This window comes from Cryptotermes secundus, unplaced genomic scaffold, assembly GCF_002891405.2.
Source record: "Cryptotermes secundus unplaced genomic scaffold, Csec_1.0 scaffold236, whole genome shotgun sequence".
Lineage (NCBI taxonomy): Eukaryota > Metazoa > Arthropoda > Insecta > Blattodea > Kalotermitidae > Cryptotermes > Cryptotermes secundus.
Window position 1 is genome coordinate 619,013 of NW_019738958.1, and position 18,390 is coordinate 637,402.

The window sequence follows — 18,390 nt, forward strand, 5'->3', positions numbered from 1 at the left end:
ATTCTTTATTATTTATGTGCCGAGACAACAGCCAAAAGAACAATTACAGACAAAGCACAGTGTAAATATAAGTAATTACATTATGGACAAACACAACATAAACCGAAAACAAATTACAGGCAATCACTGGAGGAAAAACACTTTAATGCAGGGAAGTAAACAAATAAACAAACAAACAAAGATGAGTGGTAACAAGAAGATGATAACTAAGAACTGCATTACACAGAAGAGAACAAATATTATTAACAATTTTAGGTTAATGAGCATAAATGTGATTGAGAAAATAATAATAATAATAATACAAAAAATGCAGAATGAAAACACAATATAAACATAATTAATAGACACTTTAAAACTGGTTAATTTCGGATAATTTGAGAACGACACTAAGAGAACAGAAATGATATTGACGACGAAATTAAGAGCAGATTACATCCAGCCAATGCTTGCCTCCATTCAGTTCAAACCATAAGTCCTCGCTAAAGTCTTGGAAATTAAAGTAGACATGAACGGAGTTCTACCTGTTTTTTTATATGAATGTCTATGTGTGTCTTTCGCCTTAAACTAAGAACTTGATGAACAGGGCTCTGATGAGAATATCGTACTCGTGTAAGGGAATGAGACGAGGCTTTATAAACTACATGCCCCGCGCTTCATAGTATACTATGGACATGATCAGGTCAAGGAATAAGAGAAGGGTGAGGTACGTAACAAGCACAGAGTAGATGAGAATTTCATACACGGTTTCAGTAGGAATGTCCGAAGAGAGTAAGGATCTGGTGCCATAGACTGGACTTTCCTGACTCAGAACGGGCATCTTCAATACAAATCAGGCAAATTCTTGAATATCTGAAGAACTGTTAGGTTCTTAACGAGGACTTTGCTCCATGAAGTTATTTATCCCATGTGGAGGTGGGATCGAATACCTCCACCATAGTCCTGCGATTCGTGGGAGTCGACGAAAAGGGAACCCAGTGCCTGGGGGTATAATTGGTCCACCTGATTCTTGGAGGATGTAAAAACGGGGACCTGTTCCTTCACGTTGAGGTAGTCTCGAACCTGAGACAGTAAAATAAGGTCATGAGTCCAGCGGGACTCGGACCTGAGACTGACTGCACTGGCGAGGAACCAGTAACAAGTGTTAACGACAGGCTCAACCTCTCGTCAGAGAGGATGTTACATAAGGACTATAACCGCAAGTGTTCAGTAAGAAAATAAAGCTATTTTTTATAGTTTCTTTGGATGGGACGAGACTGAATCCACTTGGTACGTCGGCCACGAATTGGTCTATTGTACCAGTCTTGAATGATAAATGATGAATGTGGAGCAGTCGGCGAAATGAGAATTGGTGGGTGAAACCGAAGTACTCGGAGAAAACTTGCTCCAGTGCCACTTTGTCCACGACAAACCCCACATGACCTGACCTGGGCTCGAACCCGGGCCGCCACTTTGGGAAGCCGTCGACTAACCGCCTGTGTTATGGCACGGCCCTAAAATTAAAACTAAGTTAGAAATAAATGAGTAGGCTTAGTTAGTTAGTTAGTTAGTTATTGGAGAGGGTGGCTTTCCCCATGCACTTAGACCAGTATTGGGCCATTGTGCTTCCCTCTATGATATTCTACCAGTCTCTATACCCTACCGATATTGGTGCGTGCCATCAGTCCCGACCGAACCAGCGAGTTCGGCCTCTACTGGCTTAGGGGTATCTATAATGCTTCCCCCATCTATCAGAGGCGTTAGAGACTACTGTTGGGCGGGAAATGTCCTTGAATTTGGCTCAGTGACCTCCTTTGGAGATATGAGGTTCTTTTACGTGCCGTAAAGCTACGACACGTGACCCACGGCTTAAAGCCCCTCCAGGAGGACTTGTTCCCTGAATTTTTCCGCCCTTAAAAATTCCACGACCTCCGCCGGTTTGAACCCGCGTACCACGAGTCATGAGGTGGGAACGTTACCTCTAGACTACGGAGGCCGATTAATGAGTAGGCTTAAGAAAACATCTGACAACAACAGTTGTTGTGTCGGTACTCCATTTGCTATATCACACATTATTACACATTCGGTTCATTCCTCTACCCTGAAGCTGGAGACAGCAGATTCATCCGAAACATTAGTATGTGCATACAAAATTACATGGAGTCACATTCTCTAAGACCGTCAACTCAGTGTATGTAGATCATTAACAGCAGATATCTTCAGAAATTGTCATCTTAAGCCTAATTTTATTTACAATTTATGAGTCTGTTCACCGAGAACATTTCGGATTGTTGCCAATAATTAACGAACCGTGAAGCTTGGTACATCAGCAAGTTAGACGAGTACAAACATTTCGCGAAGCATCTGCTTTAAGTTGTAAAGACGACGAGGCCGGTCACGGCATTGAACTAACTCTACGTCATGCTATGTACGTCGACAGTCTGTGAGAGCGGAGATTCTGTGCAAGAACGGGTTACTAATTTAGACAAATTTCATCAATGCGTATGTCACATTCATTCTTCTTTCTCTTCAGTCCTACTTCGGAGCATAGGGCTGATTTCTCAGTTTCACTGATCATTTTCTACAGACGGTAGGACTCCTTGGATGGGTGATCAGCTCGTCGCAAGGCCTCTACCTAAACACAGGACAACACAAACACAGAATAAATACATACACACACCAACCATTCGTGCCTTGTGTGGGATCCGAACCCATAATCCCGGCTTCCGAGCGAGCGAAGACAGTACATGCCTTAGACCGCTCGACTACCGTGACCGGCTGTGTTAGGAGTACCTCTATTAAAATAATAGCAGGCCTATGTAAATAAAATAGGCGAAATTAGAATTTCGTAGTATTTCTTATTAAATAATACCCACCTTTTTCCTGTTTGTTACCCATTTACATATTTATTCATTTAATATATATTTAGAATTTACTAATAGATACATTATTAATAAGACTGAGTGATGTGTATGCGATCGTTTCAGATACATAATTATCGCCAATGGTTAGAACTTCAACACTCTAACCAAACCAGAATTCAAACGGAACTTAAAACCAGTCCAATCTCCACGTCAGTGGCGTATATTCTATACGCCAGACGTACCTACGTAGCTGTTTTATTGTCGCAGCTGAGATGTTGAGATATGCTTCTGAAAATAGGGTGCAATAAATTAAAGTGAGACCGACAGGGTCTCAAATATATTTACCCTCCACAGACGCCAGTGGATGGGCCTAAATATTATACGTATACAATTTAAAATTAATTGGGAAACAAACTGCGTTTCAATTTAAGTACTGATTGCAACTGGGAAAACAAGTAATGTTGCTATAGCCTGGAATATGTGTGATATTTGTTACAACGTTTGGTGTTCATAAGAATAGATTTTCTATAGCTAATTCTCATCAATGTAATAACTCCGGGAAATTTCGACGGTTTTCTAATTTTTGCAGGTTTATCCAAATTGCTTAATCATTATTAATGTACGACTTATACTAGTTTCTGCGTAAGAATGAAATAGTCAAGGTACTAAGTTCGCCGACAAGTGGTGGTCGATCGGTCAGTATAGTTTGTTTGCGGACTAAAAACCACGGAGTTTGTTTGTTTGTCGATATACAGTCGTGTTTTGTCCAAGCGAAAGACAGACCGTCACATTTCAAAATTCTAAAATTAAAACTTGTGACAGATTTCTAAAATTTAAAATTTGTAACATTAAAATTGCGTTATTTACTTAGTGTGCAGAGTGCTCCTAACGTGCCCTGAATATTCATAAAATATTTTAATTTGTGTTCATAGCTTGTTGTTACACTCGGAATTATGTAGTTAAATAAGATAGTAAATAACCAAGTTGTTGTCACTTTTGATATTAACCAACTGTTCTTGCATTAAATTTGTATCGAAGGTCCTAGTGGATTGCGTATATTCATAAAATGATTTGATACGAGTATCCCTGTTTCACGAATTTTATGTTTGGGTTGGCTCAAATGTGGATGGTAGTGATTTTAATTATTTTCCCCTTGGCACTACAGCCCCTGTGGGCCTAGGCCTACCTCCATGAACTTCTCCGTTCACTTCGGTTTTTCTAGATCTTATACATATGGTAGGACTCCTTGGGCGAGTGATCAGCTCGTCGCAAGGCCTCTACCTGTAGACAAACACAGAAAAACACACACAAACATCCATGCCCTGAATGGGATTCGAACCCACGATCCCGGCTTCCGAGCGAGCGAAGACAGTGAATGCCTTAGACCGCTCGGCTACCGTGACCGGCAGTGATTCCAATACGTGTTTTTATTCTTAAAGTGGCTCCATGAACCTCGAAATGTGTAATGACTTGCACGGAAATGGTAGGCTTTTGTTCAAAGTACATTTAATTTCCAAGATCGTCGCTGCAGTGGAATCCACTGGCTTAATATCAATGCTATTTTCGTAGTCAATCTAGACAACATTGAGTGCTGATTGTTCGTCCGCGGGTGCCAAATTGAAATGACCTCTGATAAAATGAGGTGTAATGCATCGTAAACATTGCGACGTCTTAGAGTCACTATAGACGGAGCTTTGGATTGGTTACTCGATTTATTGACTACTTACATGTCGTAACTATATAAAATTGTAACACTATCGCTATTTTCATACTTTACAAAATCACTCACTGCAGCACGCAGTGTCTTCACTAGTAATTGCCTGGTAACTGCTTCCAACAATGGCTAGTCCTCTGATTCCGGGCTCAAACTCTCTCTGAACGATGACTCCCTTCCAACTGAAAACTTATTTTCACAGACTGACTTCCAATTTACGAGCTCCCAGGGTGGAGACCATTTCACACCAAGCTCCTAGTCTTCTCTCTACGGCCAGACTTTCAACTGAGCACTCTTGCAACTACAACTAAGTCTTCTCCTCACAACCAACCTTACAGAACTGACTCGGTTGTCCCAGTTGTTTTCTTATAACCCCTTTGCACGGACCGAGTAGAAAACACCGTTTCCAACAGTACCTCTTTTGTTGCATGCGTACCCATTTCCGCGGGAATGTGTTTAACGAGCCGTTGGCTAGAAAGAAATTTTGTTTCAGAGCCTTTCGATAGCAACGGCTGTTTCCCTGGCTCCACAGTTCTTGCCTTGAGCAAATATATCACAGTATGTTACAATTTAATAGATATATAAAACACGTGTAGCTATGGCTAACGTTTGGCAATTTGTCATACCAACCTTCTATAAACTGTAAGAAATTCCCTAGGGAAATTTTAATTTTAGTAGAAGATGGTTTTACGTCTTGTGATTGTAGTGAACACTACTGTGACCCTGGGAACCCCTTAATGGTTCCAAGGATATCAGTTTGGAATTAAACATTCACAGTTATTTTAATGAAACACAGAATCTTCACTATGTTCAACCGCATTACTTCAACGGAAACTTGAAGTGAATAAAACACTAAAGGCTCTGCACAAGGATTACCATTCTTGGGTATATCAGTAGACAATATATTCGAGAACTTACACTGCGAGACACCCCAACGTCTCTCGTAATTCGGAAGTTCACGCATATAATCTAATTTTTCTTTGGGTCTATATAGAAATAAAAGCAAATTGTAGGATGGCTTCCAGTGGCGTAATTTTTACCACAAAATTTATGTTACTAATAAAAAACCTACAACGAAAAACTCCGTGGTCTTGGTCCGTAAGCGAACTATACCGATTGAGCTACCGCCGCTTGTCGGCGAAGTTTAGTACCAACTTTAGCAGATAGAGGATGTCACGTAGTCAGCGCAACGAATTTCCACGGCAGTTAATTTCAGTTTTCTAGACCGTAGCCGCTATTTCCTTGAACTAGCTCCTCAATTATCCTTACGAGGTTGAGTGGACTCCGTTCCAGACCCTCTACTTCTCAGAAAATCTGGTAGCGCTGTGAATCAAACCCTGGACCTCTGGATCTGTAGCAAGGAACTCTGACCACTAGACCACAGAGGCGGTCCATATAAAAGCCTACACGATAGATAATATCCACGGTATTAAAACTGGTTCGTCAAAACATTAAAAAAAATATTCTTAAATAGGCCACGACCAATTTATCCTCAATCAATTTCTGTTTGGTAATCATAATTTTTCATCTCATTCCACTCCTAAATAGTCTATACTTCTGATGTTATTATTCTCCTTCTTAAGCCTAACAAAGAGACGTTATATGCTTATTCTCTTGTCCAATATTTGCATAGCTTTCCGGCAAATCTTGTTCATCGTGAGAAGTTACATAATTTGTAACTCTCTTCTTGAAAGGCATTTAGATGCTCTATCGACCTCTGTGTAAATTTATTTGGTCCTTTTTATAAATTAGATAAGTCTCCTCAGGCAGCAAGATCCGTCATTTTCTTCAAACGACTACGTCATTTGACGCTTCGTAACAGTTTCATTTCAGTACTGTCTTAGGTTGCATTAAACAAACACATTGTGCGGTAACAAAAAGAAAAGACTATCGGAGTTCGAAGTAGAAACTGTGGCGCGCTCCTCGCGTTGCAGATCCGTTCGAGGGTTCGTTGAACGCTGCCTTTCTCATCCTTGTCACTGTCACTGAATTGGGTCATGACTCGCCGGCGTCATCAGACAGTGGTCTGACTCCCGGGTTATCAGTTCCTCCGACGGTCATGTTCATGGCGAGACGAGACGTAATTAAGAAATCTGGCTTTCCTCCTACTGATTTCCTGGACCAGTGGTTTTAATACCTTTTATATACATAGAACAATTTTGGTAAAAAGAAAAATATATACCGTATTTTTTGTAAAAACCTCGAAACAAAACATTTTCTTGCTCTCTAAACAGAAACGTCTTCCATCGAAGTATTTGTTTTGAGTTTATGAAGCTATGTGCAGGAAGTCAGGCACGCGGCACCGTAGTTGGCTGAGGCACTGTGCTACAAGCAGGAAGGTCACGAGATCGAATACCGATGTGGTGGATTTTTTCAATTGACCTAATCCTTCCAGCCGCACTATGGCCCTAGGGTCGACTCAGCCTCTAACGGAAATAAGTACCAGGAATATTCTTGGGGGTAACGGGCGGCCGGCGCGTAAGGCTGACAACCTTATCGCCATCTATGAGCCGATTGTCTAGAAAATGGGGGAACCTCAACATCTCACAACCCTATGGGCCTCCACGGCCTGTTACAGGGATACCTTTACGTTTATTTTATGTGCAGGAAGTTAAATTCGCCCCACATTTGAGGGAGAAATTCATCAGTTTATATTTTAGTTACTTAATAAGTCGAGCGGACCAACTTTCTGGGCGCAAGGCCCTTGAAGTCATGTATAAGTATAGAAGATTTATCTTCTTCTCGTGTTCTGCATTAAGCAAGCAATTTTTTGCGTATATCTTGAGAACGCTGCTTTGCACAGATACGTGTATATACGGGGAAATGTACGACTCTTCTCGACAGCTTCACTTAGAATATCTGAAAATCCTTCCTTCTAATCATCCCAGAGGTTGTTCGGAGGAACGTTTGTGTATGGTATTTAAAACCCATATTATTAAGTTTAAGAAAGGCAATAGGTTTTTCTTTGCAATTAGTTATAAAGAAAAGGTAAAGTTGTCCCCTGTGCTGAAGTAATTAAGCACTATGCCATGAAGGCGTATGGAGAGGGAATGTATAGATCCACATTTTCTTGACCTCGGTACCAGATGGAAGTGAGTGGTCAGCTTCATGCTTCTGCCGCTTTACCCTCGGGGAAAGGGCCCCTGTGCCCACTGGATAGGAGGTTGAGTGGGCCCCCGATCCGGTCTGGACGACGTGGAGAAGAAAAAATTCTTGACATTACTGGGACTCGAAATTCGCCCTTCAGTTTTCCAGCCCTTAGTCAGTCGCTGTATCGACTGCGCTCAGCTTGAGAAAGCATGGAATTGCTCCCTGAAATCTGGTAAGATAATACACACACCGTATTAGGGGCAGAGGAATTACCGGCCCACGTAAGTATGAATTGGAAATAGCTATAAAGCTTTTGTTTCTTTTGTACTTTGTCTTCGATGATTGAAGTACTCATGCCTCCATCTTTGTTTCTAAATCACTAGGATTAATAAACGGCCAGTACTATTACTATTTTGTATCCCGTCGTAACTTTATGAAAATGTAGCGAGAACTAGCAAAATACTCGTATATGGAAAGTAGTCATTCAGAAAGAATTTCAATATTTCGTCCATTTGCCGTGATGTAATTCCTAAAGTGCACGCCCATCAACAAACATTGTTACACTGGGAATGAACACAAAATATGTATCCGTTTGTCGACATGTTCGTTTCTCTCAACCGGTGTAGTGTCACTTAGGAGAACACTGAACCAGTGTAACAAAGTTGACCACATTCTCTTTACAGCAAAGGTGTTGTGAAATGAGTTAAACTGTCATTTCAATTTTTTTCTTGCTGAAACCTTGGGTCCACTTGGTGGAGTCCCACGATTGTGTGACCTAAAAGAACTCTTTCCCTCAAAATTCCTACAGAGATAGGTTTTGGTGGTTTATTGACATTAAGATGTACAGCAATGTTAGTCTATACATACTGCGAATTATTATTATTATTATGGTTCTACAGCCCTTTTTGGGCCTTTGCCGATTTTCGGTTTCTTGCTTCTATACACAGACGGTAGGACTCTTTGAACGAGGGATCAGCCCGTCACAAGGCCGCTACCTACACATAACACAACACAAACACAGAATAAATGCACACAGAAATCCATGTCTGGGTTTCGAACCCACGATCCCAGTGTTCGAAGGGGCGAAAACGGTTCGTGCGTCAGACCGAGCGATCACTGTGATCGGCTACATCCTGTGAATATAGATGAATTTTCTAAAGTTTCCTATCCTGACCTACACAAACAGCCTAATGGAACTCTTTTTTTCCCCCTTGGCACTACAGCCCCAGTGAGCCTAGGCCCACCTCCATGAACTTTTCGTTCACTTCGGTTTTTCTAGATCTTACACATTCGGTAGGACTCCTTGGGCGGGTGATCAGCTCGTCGCAAGCCCTCTACCTGTACACAAACACAGAAAAACACACACACACAAACTAAACATCCATGCCCTGGGTAGGATTCGAACCCACGATCCCGGTTTGCAAGCGAGCGAAGACAGTACATGCCTTAGACCGCTCAGCTACCGTGACCGGCAATGGGACTCTTTCCATACTTTAATTACATTGATATGTAGTCCAGCACAAATGCGGAAACTTTCCAAATTAGGTTGCTCTGCATATCCAACAGAAATGGAAGAACGCTCCAGCTTCTCCAACAGATGGCCTTACGTTCTTAATGGTTATTCTCCGTGCCTCCTCGCGAAAAGTGGGACAGAAGACGAAGCCGAAGGAAGCCACGAATGCACCCGTCCTTGGTGTGTCCACTTCATCATCCATAATCTTTCTCAAATGTCATTGATAGCTCTTGAAAGCTCCAGCATTGACACTACGTCACCAAACAATATGAAATCTTTATACGTGAAAGACTTATTAAAATAATATTAACCTTCGTCGTGCAGCGACCTGAAGCAAGAAGCAGGATAGTGGTGCTTCCGTTGTCAGATTTACATATCTGTAAAATCATAAATCGTTCACCTTATGTCATTCATAAGCATGAATTTGAGGCCATATCGATTCCTCTGCCCTTTCTACAAGTCTACATGTTCCATTTCTGAAATCATCTAAAGAACTCTTCTGTACTGGTTGTGTTTTGTGAGATGATATGCAAAATTGATCCTGTGCTTAATTAATTAAACATTACGCCATAAGGACATATGTGTAGTGATATAAAGATCCTTGTATTCTTGACTTCGGTACTAGATGTAAGTGAATGGTCAGCCTCACGCCCCGACCGCTTTACTCACGGACATATAGCCCCTGGTACTCATTAGATAGGAGGCTTGGGTGTTTCCTACAGTCCTTTCTGGACCGTATGGAGGAGAGAAAAATCTTGCCCCTACCAAGACTAGAAATGCGACCTCTCTGCCATCCAAAGCCTAGCCGGCCGCTATACCGACTGCGCTGTCCTGGCTCGAGATTAATCTTCATTTTATCAATCCTGAATAGACGAAACCAATAAATACTTAACGTCATTAAATTGCAAAGAAAATAACACCAACTGTATAATAGAATACATAATTCTAATCACGGATTGTAATTTTATTTTCAAAAATATGTTTAATTTTGTGTATCTTTCATATTTAATGGTAAAAGCTCTAATATGCAGTATATAATCTCCCTTTGTTGCTTTTGTCCCAGTAGCAGATATTTTCAGTAAATTACTTTTAAGTTCCTTTGTGCAACAATATGAAGTTTCAAAAGAATATATTTAGAACATATGCGTGCACTGAAATTAACACGGTTTGACTATTATTAGGCATGCAAGCTGCCCGTGTTCTGTAGTATCGAACTCTGTGAACTCCTTCGACCTCTGTTATTGGCAGATTTCTCATTTGTAATTCTGGTATCACTACACGCATCCAGCTTTCCCAACAATGTGGCTGTCTTTCTTTCAGTGGTTATAGTATTATTGTCTAACGTCTTCGATTATTCCTGTCCCTATACAGTGGCTGATACGAATCATAAATTAAGGTATTTAGTAAATATTCTTAGGTGATCTATGTGAATTTAAAATTTCCTTTCTTCTCCGCCACATCCGAGCTGCCAACTTTTGCAGTAGTTATGTAGAAGCGGATGAAGAAATTTCTAATTAAAAGGTGGTAAGAGAAGATTCCTTTAAAAAAAAAAGCAAATCCAAAGTCTAATCATAAGAGGTTAGTTAGTTAGTTAGTTAGTTAGTTATTGGAGAGGGTGGGTTTCCCCATGCACCGCGACCAGTTTGATCTATTGTGCTTCCCTCTATGATATTCTACCAGTCTCTATACCCTACCGATACTGGTGCGTACCATCAGTCCCGACCGAGCCAGCGAGTTCGGCCTCTACTGGCTTGGCGGTATCTATAATGCTTCCCGCATCTATCAGAGGCGTTAGAGACTACTGTTGGGCGGGAACTGTCCTTGAATTTGGCTCAGTGATCTCCTTAGGAGCTATGAGGTTCTTTTACGTGCCGTAAAGCTACGATACGGGACCCACGGCTTAAAGTCCCTCCCGGAGGACTTCTTCCCTGAAATTTTCCGCCCTTAAAAATTCCACTACCTCCGCCGGGTTTGAACCCGCGTACTACGAGTCATGAGGTTGGAACGTTACCTCTAGACTATGGAGGCCGCTATCATAAGAGGTTACATCTTTTCGAAATGCATTTACAAGAACGTAACTAAAAGCCTAATCTTTTAAAGACAGAATCAAATGCTTGTGATTTTAAATACATAACCGGAAGTTTGACACTGGGGACTTACTCCTGAAGTCACATAGTTAGTGTTGGCACGATACCGTTACAGACAACGATACAGTGGTTGCAGAAGCAAGTCAAAATATTAAGTTTTCGTGGTTCTTCTCTTGAGAGTAGATATTTATTTCATTATAAAAAATTCTTCCATACCTGAATTTCGGTTTTCCCTTTATTAATATACTTTTTCTTAGTAGCCGGGATAGCGTAGTCGGGATAGCCACTGATTACGAGCTGGACGACCAAGGGGTCGTAGTTCGAGTCCCAGTAGGGTCAAGAATTTTCCCTTCTCTTCTTTTCTCAGACTGGCTTTGGGGCCCACCCAGCCTCCTATCCAATGGGTACTGGGGAATCTTTCCCCGGAGTTAAAGCGACAGGGGCGTGAACCTGAGCACCCACCCCCAAATAGCGCCGAGGTCAAGAAAATATGGATCTATACATCCACTCTCCCATACATCTTCATGGCGTAGAGCTTAATTACTTAAACACGGGGACTTTAATATACTTTTCCTGTTAATGAAATTACTATGTTGGCAGCGAAAGCATGGAAATCAAGATGGGAATTGGCAGCCTTAACGTCGCGGACAACATGGCGGCTTGGGTCAAGCACGAGTATGTAAATACGAAAATTTATGATAATTAAGTAACTAAGGGCAAACCTGGAGCATTAGGAACACATGAAAAGTTCTACAGATATTATATTGTTAATATTAACCTTGGGCTATTTATATTTATAAAATCAAAAGATTTATATTCACATCATACTTAGTCTGGGCTGTAACAATATTATTTTCTCCGTTTTTGAAACATTTTGAATAAATTTACATGTGCAAAGAAAATTTCCTATATAACAGGAAATTGTACATTATATTTGGGCCCACGCATTAACGCCTGAGGAAAGGACGCATGTCTTAGGGGCCCCACCAGTCCCACTATCATTCAGTTCACCACATTTGCACAAGTTTTCATTGGCTACTGGGCTAACACTGTGCAACTGCGTCTGTTGCAGAAGGTAGGTGTACACCACCATTGGGATACTTCGCCTAAATGCTTCAATGTTAAAACAGAAATCACACAAACCCATGCACTGATAAAATATTTTCTTGGATGGTGTTGCACAAAATGTCGGCCATTATAGGGTTTTAACATGTATAGCTGAGTAATGGTCTGAATTTTAGTTTAGCGCCATGACCAGCCTTGCTGGTTTAGCAAGTAAAACCAGGTGCTTCGTAAAATATTTGTTCACATCTAATTTTCTGACATGTCAAGTTTCATGGTAAAGCTAAGGTAAAGGCAAAGCTTTCCCTGTAACAGACCATGGAGGCCCATACGGTTGTGAGACGTCGAGGGTCCCACATTTTCTATAGATAATAGGCTCACAGATGGCGGTAAAATTATCAGTCTTACGCGCCGGCCGCCCTTTGCGCCCCAGGAAGATTCCTGGTACTCATTTCTGTTAGAGGCTGAGTCGGCCCCAGGGCCATAGTGTGGGTGGAAGGATTAGGATACTTAAACAATCCAATGACCTAATCGGGAATGGAGCCCATGACCTTCCGGCTTGTAGCGTAGTGCCTCAAACAACTACGCTATCGCGTGCCCTCACGTTCTAGCGAAAGCCTGGATGGCCGGGGTTCGATTCCCGGCAGAGGTAAAATCATTCTCTTCTCCACAACTTCCAGATCGGCTTTGGGACAGACCCAGCCTCCTGTCCAATGCAAACAGATAGCAATTTCTGAGGGGGGGGATAAAGCGACTGGAAAGTTACCCTCCAACTAGTGCCGAGGTCAAAAATGATGGCGCTATACCTCCATTTCCTCATGTGCCTTCATGGCTTAATGCTTAATTATATAAGCACAAGGACAACTTTATTTTTATTAATTTCTGACTAGTGTTTAACGAATTGTTTGCATAGCGACATGTACAGTTTTGAGCACACAATTAGCAGAACTTCTTTGTTAATAGATGAAAATATCCTGTTTATTGTTACTTAATAAAATTAATTAATGAACGCCAACTGAAAAGAATGTACGAAAGTGATTTAGAAGTTCCACACGAGCATTTGATTGTTAGCAAATAATGCTTCAGTCCAGTATTGTTAGAGATGGATACAATTCAATTTGTTTACTCACTGTGTGACTTCTGTTTTCAAAAACTTAGTGAAGGATGAGAATGGTGATCTGCTTGCAGATTCCCACAATATTTTGAATAGGTGGAGGAACTACTTCTCTCAGTTATTGAATGTACATAAGGTCAGTGATATTAGGCAGAGAGAAATCCATACAGCTGAGCCGTTAGTACCTGATCCTAACCCTTTTGAGGTTGAAAGTGCTATTGCAAAATTGAAACGGTATAAATCGCCAGGTACTGATCAAATTCCGGCAGAACTTGTTCAAGCGTGGGGCGAAATATTACGTTCTGAGATCCACAATCTAATTATTATATTTGGCATAAGGAAAAATTGCCTGATCACTGGAAGGAATCTATTGTTTTACCAGTTCACAAGAAGGGTAATAACACTGACGGTGGCAATTATCGAGGGATATTACTGCTATCAACTTCGTACAAAGTTTTGACCAATATTCTTCTCTCAAGTTTAAGTCCATACATAGGCGAAATTACTGGGGATCATCAGTGTGGGTTTCAACATAACAGATCAACTACAGATCAGATCTTTTGCATTTGTCAGATATTGAAAAAAAATGGGGGTACAATGAGACAGTACATCAGCTATTTGTAGACTTCCAGAAAGCCTATGATTCAGTTAGAAGAGAAGTATTGTACAATATTCTGGAGTTTGGGATACCCATGAAATTAGTTGAGCTGATTAAAAAGTGTTTAAACGAAACGTATAGTGAAGTTCGTATAGGTAAATATTTGTCTGATAAATTTCCTATCCAGAATGGTCTAGAACAAGGATATGCTTTATCCCCACTCCTTTTCAACTTCGGTTTAGAATATGTCATTAGGAAGGTCCAGAGAAACCAGGTGGGACTGAAATTAAACGGGACACATCAGCTGTTGGCCTATGCCGATGATGTGAATCTACTAGGTGATAATGTAGATACCATAAAGAAAAACAAACTTTAATTGACGCAAGTAAAGTGGTTGGTCTAGAAGTAAACACAGAGAAAACTAAGTATATATTGTTGTCTTGTCACCAAAATGCAGGGAAAATCATGATATAGGGAAAAGATGTTTTGAAAATGTGGCACAGCTCACATATGTGGGAACAACGATAACAGATCGAAACCTGGTTCAGGAGGAAATTAAGAGGAGATTGAACTCAGGTAATGCTTGCTACCATTCAGTCCAGAACCTTTTGTCTTCTCGTCTGCTGTCCAAAAACATAAAAATTAAAGTATACAAAACTATAATTTTGCCTGTGGTTCTGTATGGGTGTGAAACTTTGTCTCTGACATTAAGGAAGGAACATAGCCTGAGGGTGTTTGAGAACATGGTGTTGAGGAGAATATTTGGACCGAAGAGATGAAGTGACAGGAGGTTGGAGAAGGCTGCACAGTGAGGAGTTTTATAACTTGTACTTTTCTCCAAGTATAATTAGAATGATCAAGTCAAGGAGGATGAGGTGGACTGGGCATGTAGCATGATTGGTGGAGAAGAGGAATGCATATAGGATATTGGTGGGGAAACCCGAAGGAAAGAGACCGATTGGAGAACCAATATTAAAATAGATCTTAGAGAGACAGGATGAGATGGTATGGATTGGATTGATCTAGCTCAGGATAGGGGCTAGTGGAGGACTCTTGAAAACACAGTAATGAACCTTCGGGTTCCATAAAATACTGGGAAGTTGAATATGGTTTTGGGGTCGACTCAGCCTCTAACAGAAATGAGTACCAGGAATATTCTTAGAAGTAATGACCGACCGGCGCGTAGGGCTGACAGCCTTGCCGCCGTCTATGAGCCGATTGTCTACAAAATGTGGGAACTTCAACATCTCATAACCCTATGGGTTTCCACGGCATGTTACAGGGCTGGCTTTACTACCTTACACGAATATACAAACACACAAGGAGCGGATCACTTTCTCAGTGAAGTATGACAAAATAACAGCTTTTAAGATGAAGCTTCAGTTGTAGTGACTGTAAGTATGATCAAAGGCCGCGCCATAGCTCAAGCGGTTAGTCGTTGGCTACCCACCGCGGTGGCCCCGAGTTCGAGCCCGTGTGTAGTCAAGTTGGATTTGTGGTGGACAAAGTGGCGCTGGGGCGGGTTTTCTCCGAGTACTTCGGTTTCCTCTGCCAATCTTCATTCCACCAAATTCTCCATCATCACAATCACGCGGGGCAGGCTGCAATAGGCCAATCAGTGGCCGCCTTGCCGAGTGGACCCAATTGGACTCAACCCCCCACTAAGTGAATTAAAAGAGTATGATCAAAAAGTAAATTCTGAGTACAAACTTGTCCACTGGTTACAAAAAACACACGACAGAAATTCATTTTTCCCTCCCCTTTGCAAAATATACACCAAGCATGATGCCATCAACAACCCATATTCAATGACACATGTTCATTATGTAAACTTTCCAAAATAATTTGAAACGGAGAGGACAGATTTACAGTGCGAGACAGACCTGAGAAATACATTTCGACATATTTACTAGTTTTATTGTCCTGCTGACACTCTTTAGTGCTCAGCAATCCAGCACGGCGAATGACAAATCCTTCCCGAAGCACGTATGTTCATGAAAAATGTTCTTCTAAAATAAAAGAAATAAAAAGTAAATATAGAAATCCATTGCACGACGAAAAATTGGAGAGTTGCATCCGAGTCACTATTTCTTTGTTACGTCCATATATTGGAAGCTGTTTGCAAATAAACATTGGAAGACTTCTCCAGGACTTTCTTACAAGCTTCGAAATAAAACTGTAAATATTAAATTAATATTTTTTCCCTAATACGTACTAATATCTGTCTATAATAATTAATGTAAAATTTTCTATAAGAATATTATTTTTACTGTTGTCACTCAGCTTGTTGACCGCGCATGGTTTTGAGATCTTCAGTTTGGCCGTGGTACAAAAAAGGTTACACGCCACTCTTCTCAATGTATAACAAGAGTGAACGCTGATAGGTTTTCCATTTAGTAGGCCTGTACAGTTAAGGTGTCTCGTGAATTCGAATAAGTTCATACCTAACGGTCAATACTTTAATGTAATGAAGGATGTGATGTTCTCACAGCAGTAGTTATGAAAAGTTCTTACTCTGGAATGTAATACCGATGAAAGTCAACCGACGTTTCGGAGAAACATGTCTCTATCTTCACGTTTGAAGAATAAGACATAAAGAAATTGGCACGAAAGAGGCAGCAGATTACTTGGTTCATTCTTAAACCCTGAAGATTGAAGCGAAAAGATCTTACGAAACACCAATAAAACTTCAGCACACTACATGGCGTTATATCACAGAAATTAGAATTATTTGGAGCTGAATTTAATATATTTTATTATAACAAAATAATTTATTGCAATCTTCAATATTTAATTTATAATTCCTTCTTTTGACCGTGTCTGTTAGGTATACACCCTCTACCTTTATAATCCTTTCCATATTCGTACAAAACAAATTGTCATATATTTATCGTATAAGAGCATAAGTGTATAATATTCTTTTTATGCTGTTTTCCCCTTACATTTTTTGTTTTAAATTATGTGAATTCTTCTCCCTTTTTAAAATAATTTGTAATACAAGAATATAGGAAAAATTGTTGAATATTCTTGCTTTGTCTTTATTTCAAAGCAATGAGCTATAGCAGATTTAATTCGCGCTTATTGCTCCTTAACACAGAGAAAAGTTCGTGTGTTCAAGGATTCTATCACACTCCTCCACACTCACAGTCAAAATGTCTGGGGTGCATGGAGAGCAGTAGAGTTCCTCAGAAAATGCAATTACAGAAGAGTAATCAGATTGTGAAGGATCAAACATTTATATGAAGGATAAGGTTTACTATGACTAACATAAATTTCTGTTGATTTTCTTCTTAGAATGCCCCCGAAATGGAAACATGCATAGCCGAATGTTTTAGCCCGTTGTTTGTAACAGATTAATTCGTTTTTTTCATTACACGAAATTTCAATGTGTACAGTTTTTCAGAAAACGTACCAATTCTATCAACCTCAACATAACGTGCTTTGAAATGTACGTTGCGGCAGCTGACAACTTTCTTCAACATTGCAGAAAAGCATCAAATGCAGGAACCGTGATATTATGTCATTCATGTCCACCTCTCAGTGTAAGAGACCGTATTTCTGCCTAATACAAAGCAACAGGAAGAAATAAATCTTGCAACATAACATTAGAGCGCTAATACGAAGTGATTAGCTGTGCCACCAGCTCCTTGTTAGTAAAGATAAAGTTAATGAGTAATGAGGACTGAACTCACCCCATGATGGCCTGAAGCACACCCCTCTCCCATAGCTGCTCCTGGTCTTCATCTGCCTCTGATGTGTCATTTTGTCCACTGACATAATTTACAAGTATGTCGTAACGTCGGCGTGACCAGCAAATGGATGGATGAATGAATGAATGAACAGCTTGATTGAAGCTTGACTAGCCATAATGCGCGCGCATGATGCTTCTTATCTGTGTTATTGTCGTGATAACAACATGACATGACCAGCCATACGTACATGTTTCGTTAAATGAAAAATACTTCTTGCAAATCTGTCTTCGGCGGATATAGCCTATGTCAAAATCTGGTATAAGTTTCGTTCTTAATAAAGTTTCTCTGTTAGTTTATTCGACAATATTAGAGCAACAGAAAATATGTTCAGGCTATAAAATAAAGATGAAATTTCGAAAGAACAATCACTGAATTCAGGACAAACTTGTTAAAGCTTATTTTCCTATTGAACATAGTTCCGGCTTGTGTGTAGATGGTTGTGGTATCGAATCCTTTCCCCTAAACCCTTCAATACTTGTAGCTGAAAGTCTGTTTTGTTGTTCCTGCTGTTATTATCATCATGCTGTGGACTATGCTAGAAGCCGGAAGGACGCGATTTCGAGTCCGATGAGGCGGATTTCTTTTTTTAAATTTACCTAATTCCTCCAGCAGCACTATGT

General features: G+C 40.5%; 1 protein-coding gene across 1 annotated transcript in view; it reads right to left on the minus strand.

Annotated features, from left to right (window-relative positions):
• The window catches only part of LOC111871396 (scavenger receptor class B member 1), a 58,279-nt gene extending 40,424 nt beyond the window's left edge, over positions 1–17,855 (minus strand). Inside the window, exon 1 of the mRNA XM_023864485.2 lies at positions 17,711–17,855. Within this exon, the coding sequence (XP_023720253.1) occupies positions 17,711–17,795 (85 nt within the window). The 5' untranslated portion in view covers positions 17,796–17,855. The remainder of the gene's footprint in view (positions 1–17,710) is intronic.
• Positions 17,856–18,390: the final 535 nt, after the last annotated feature.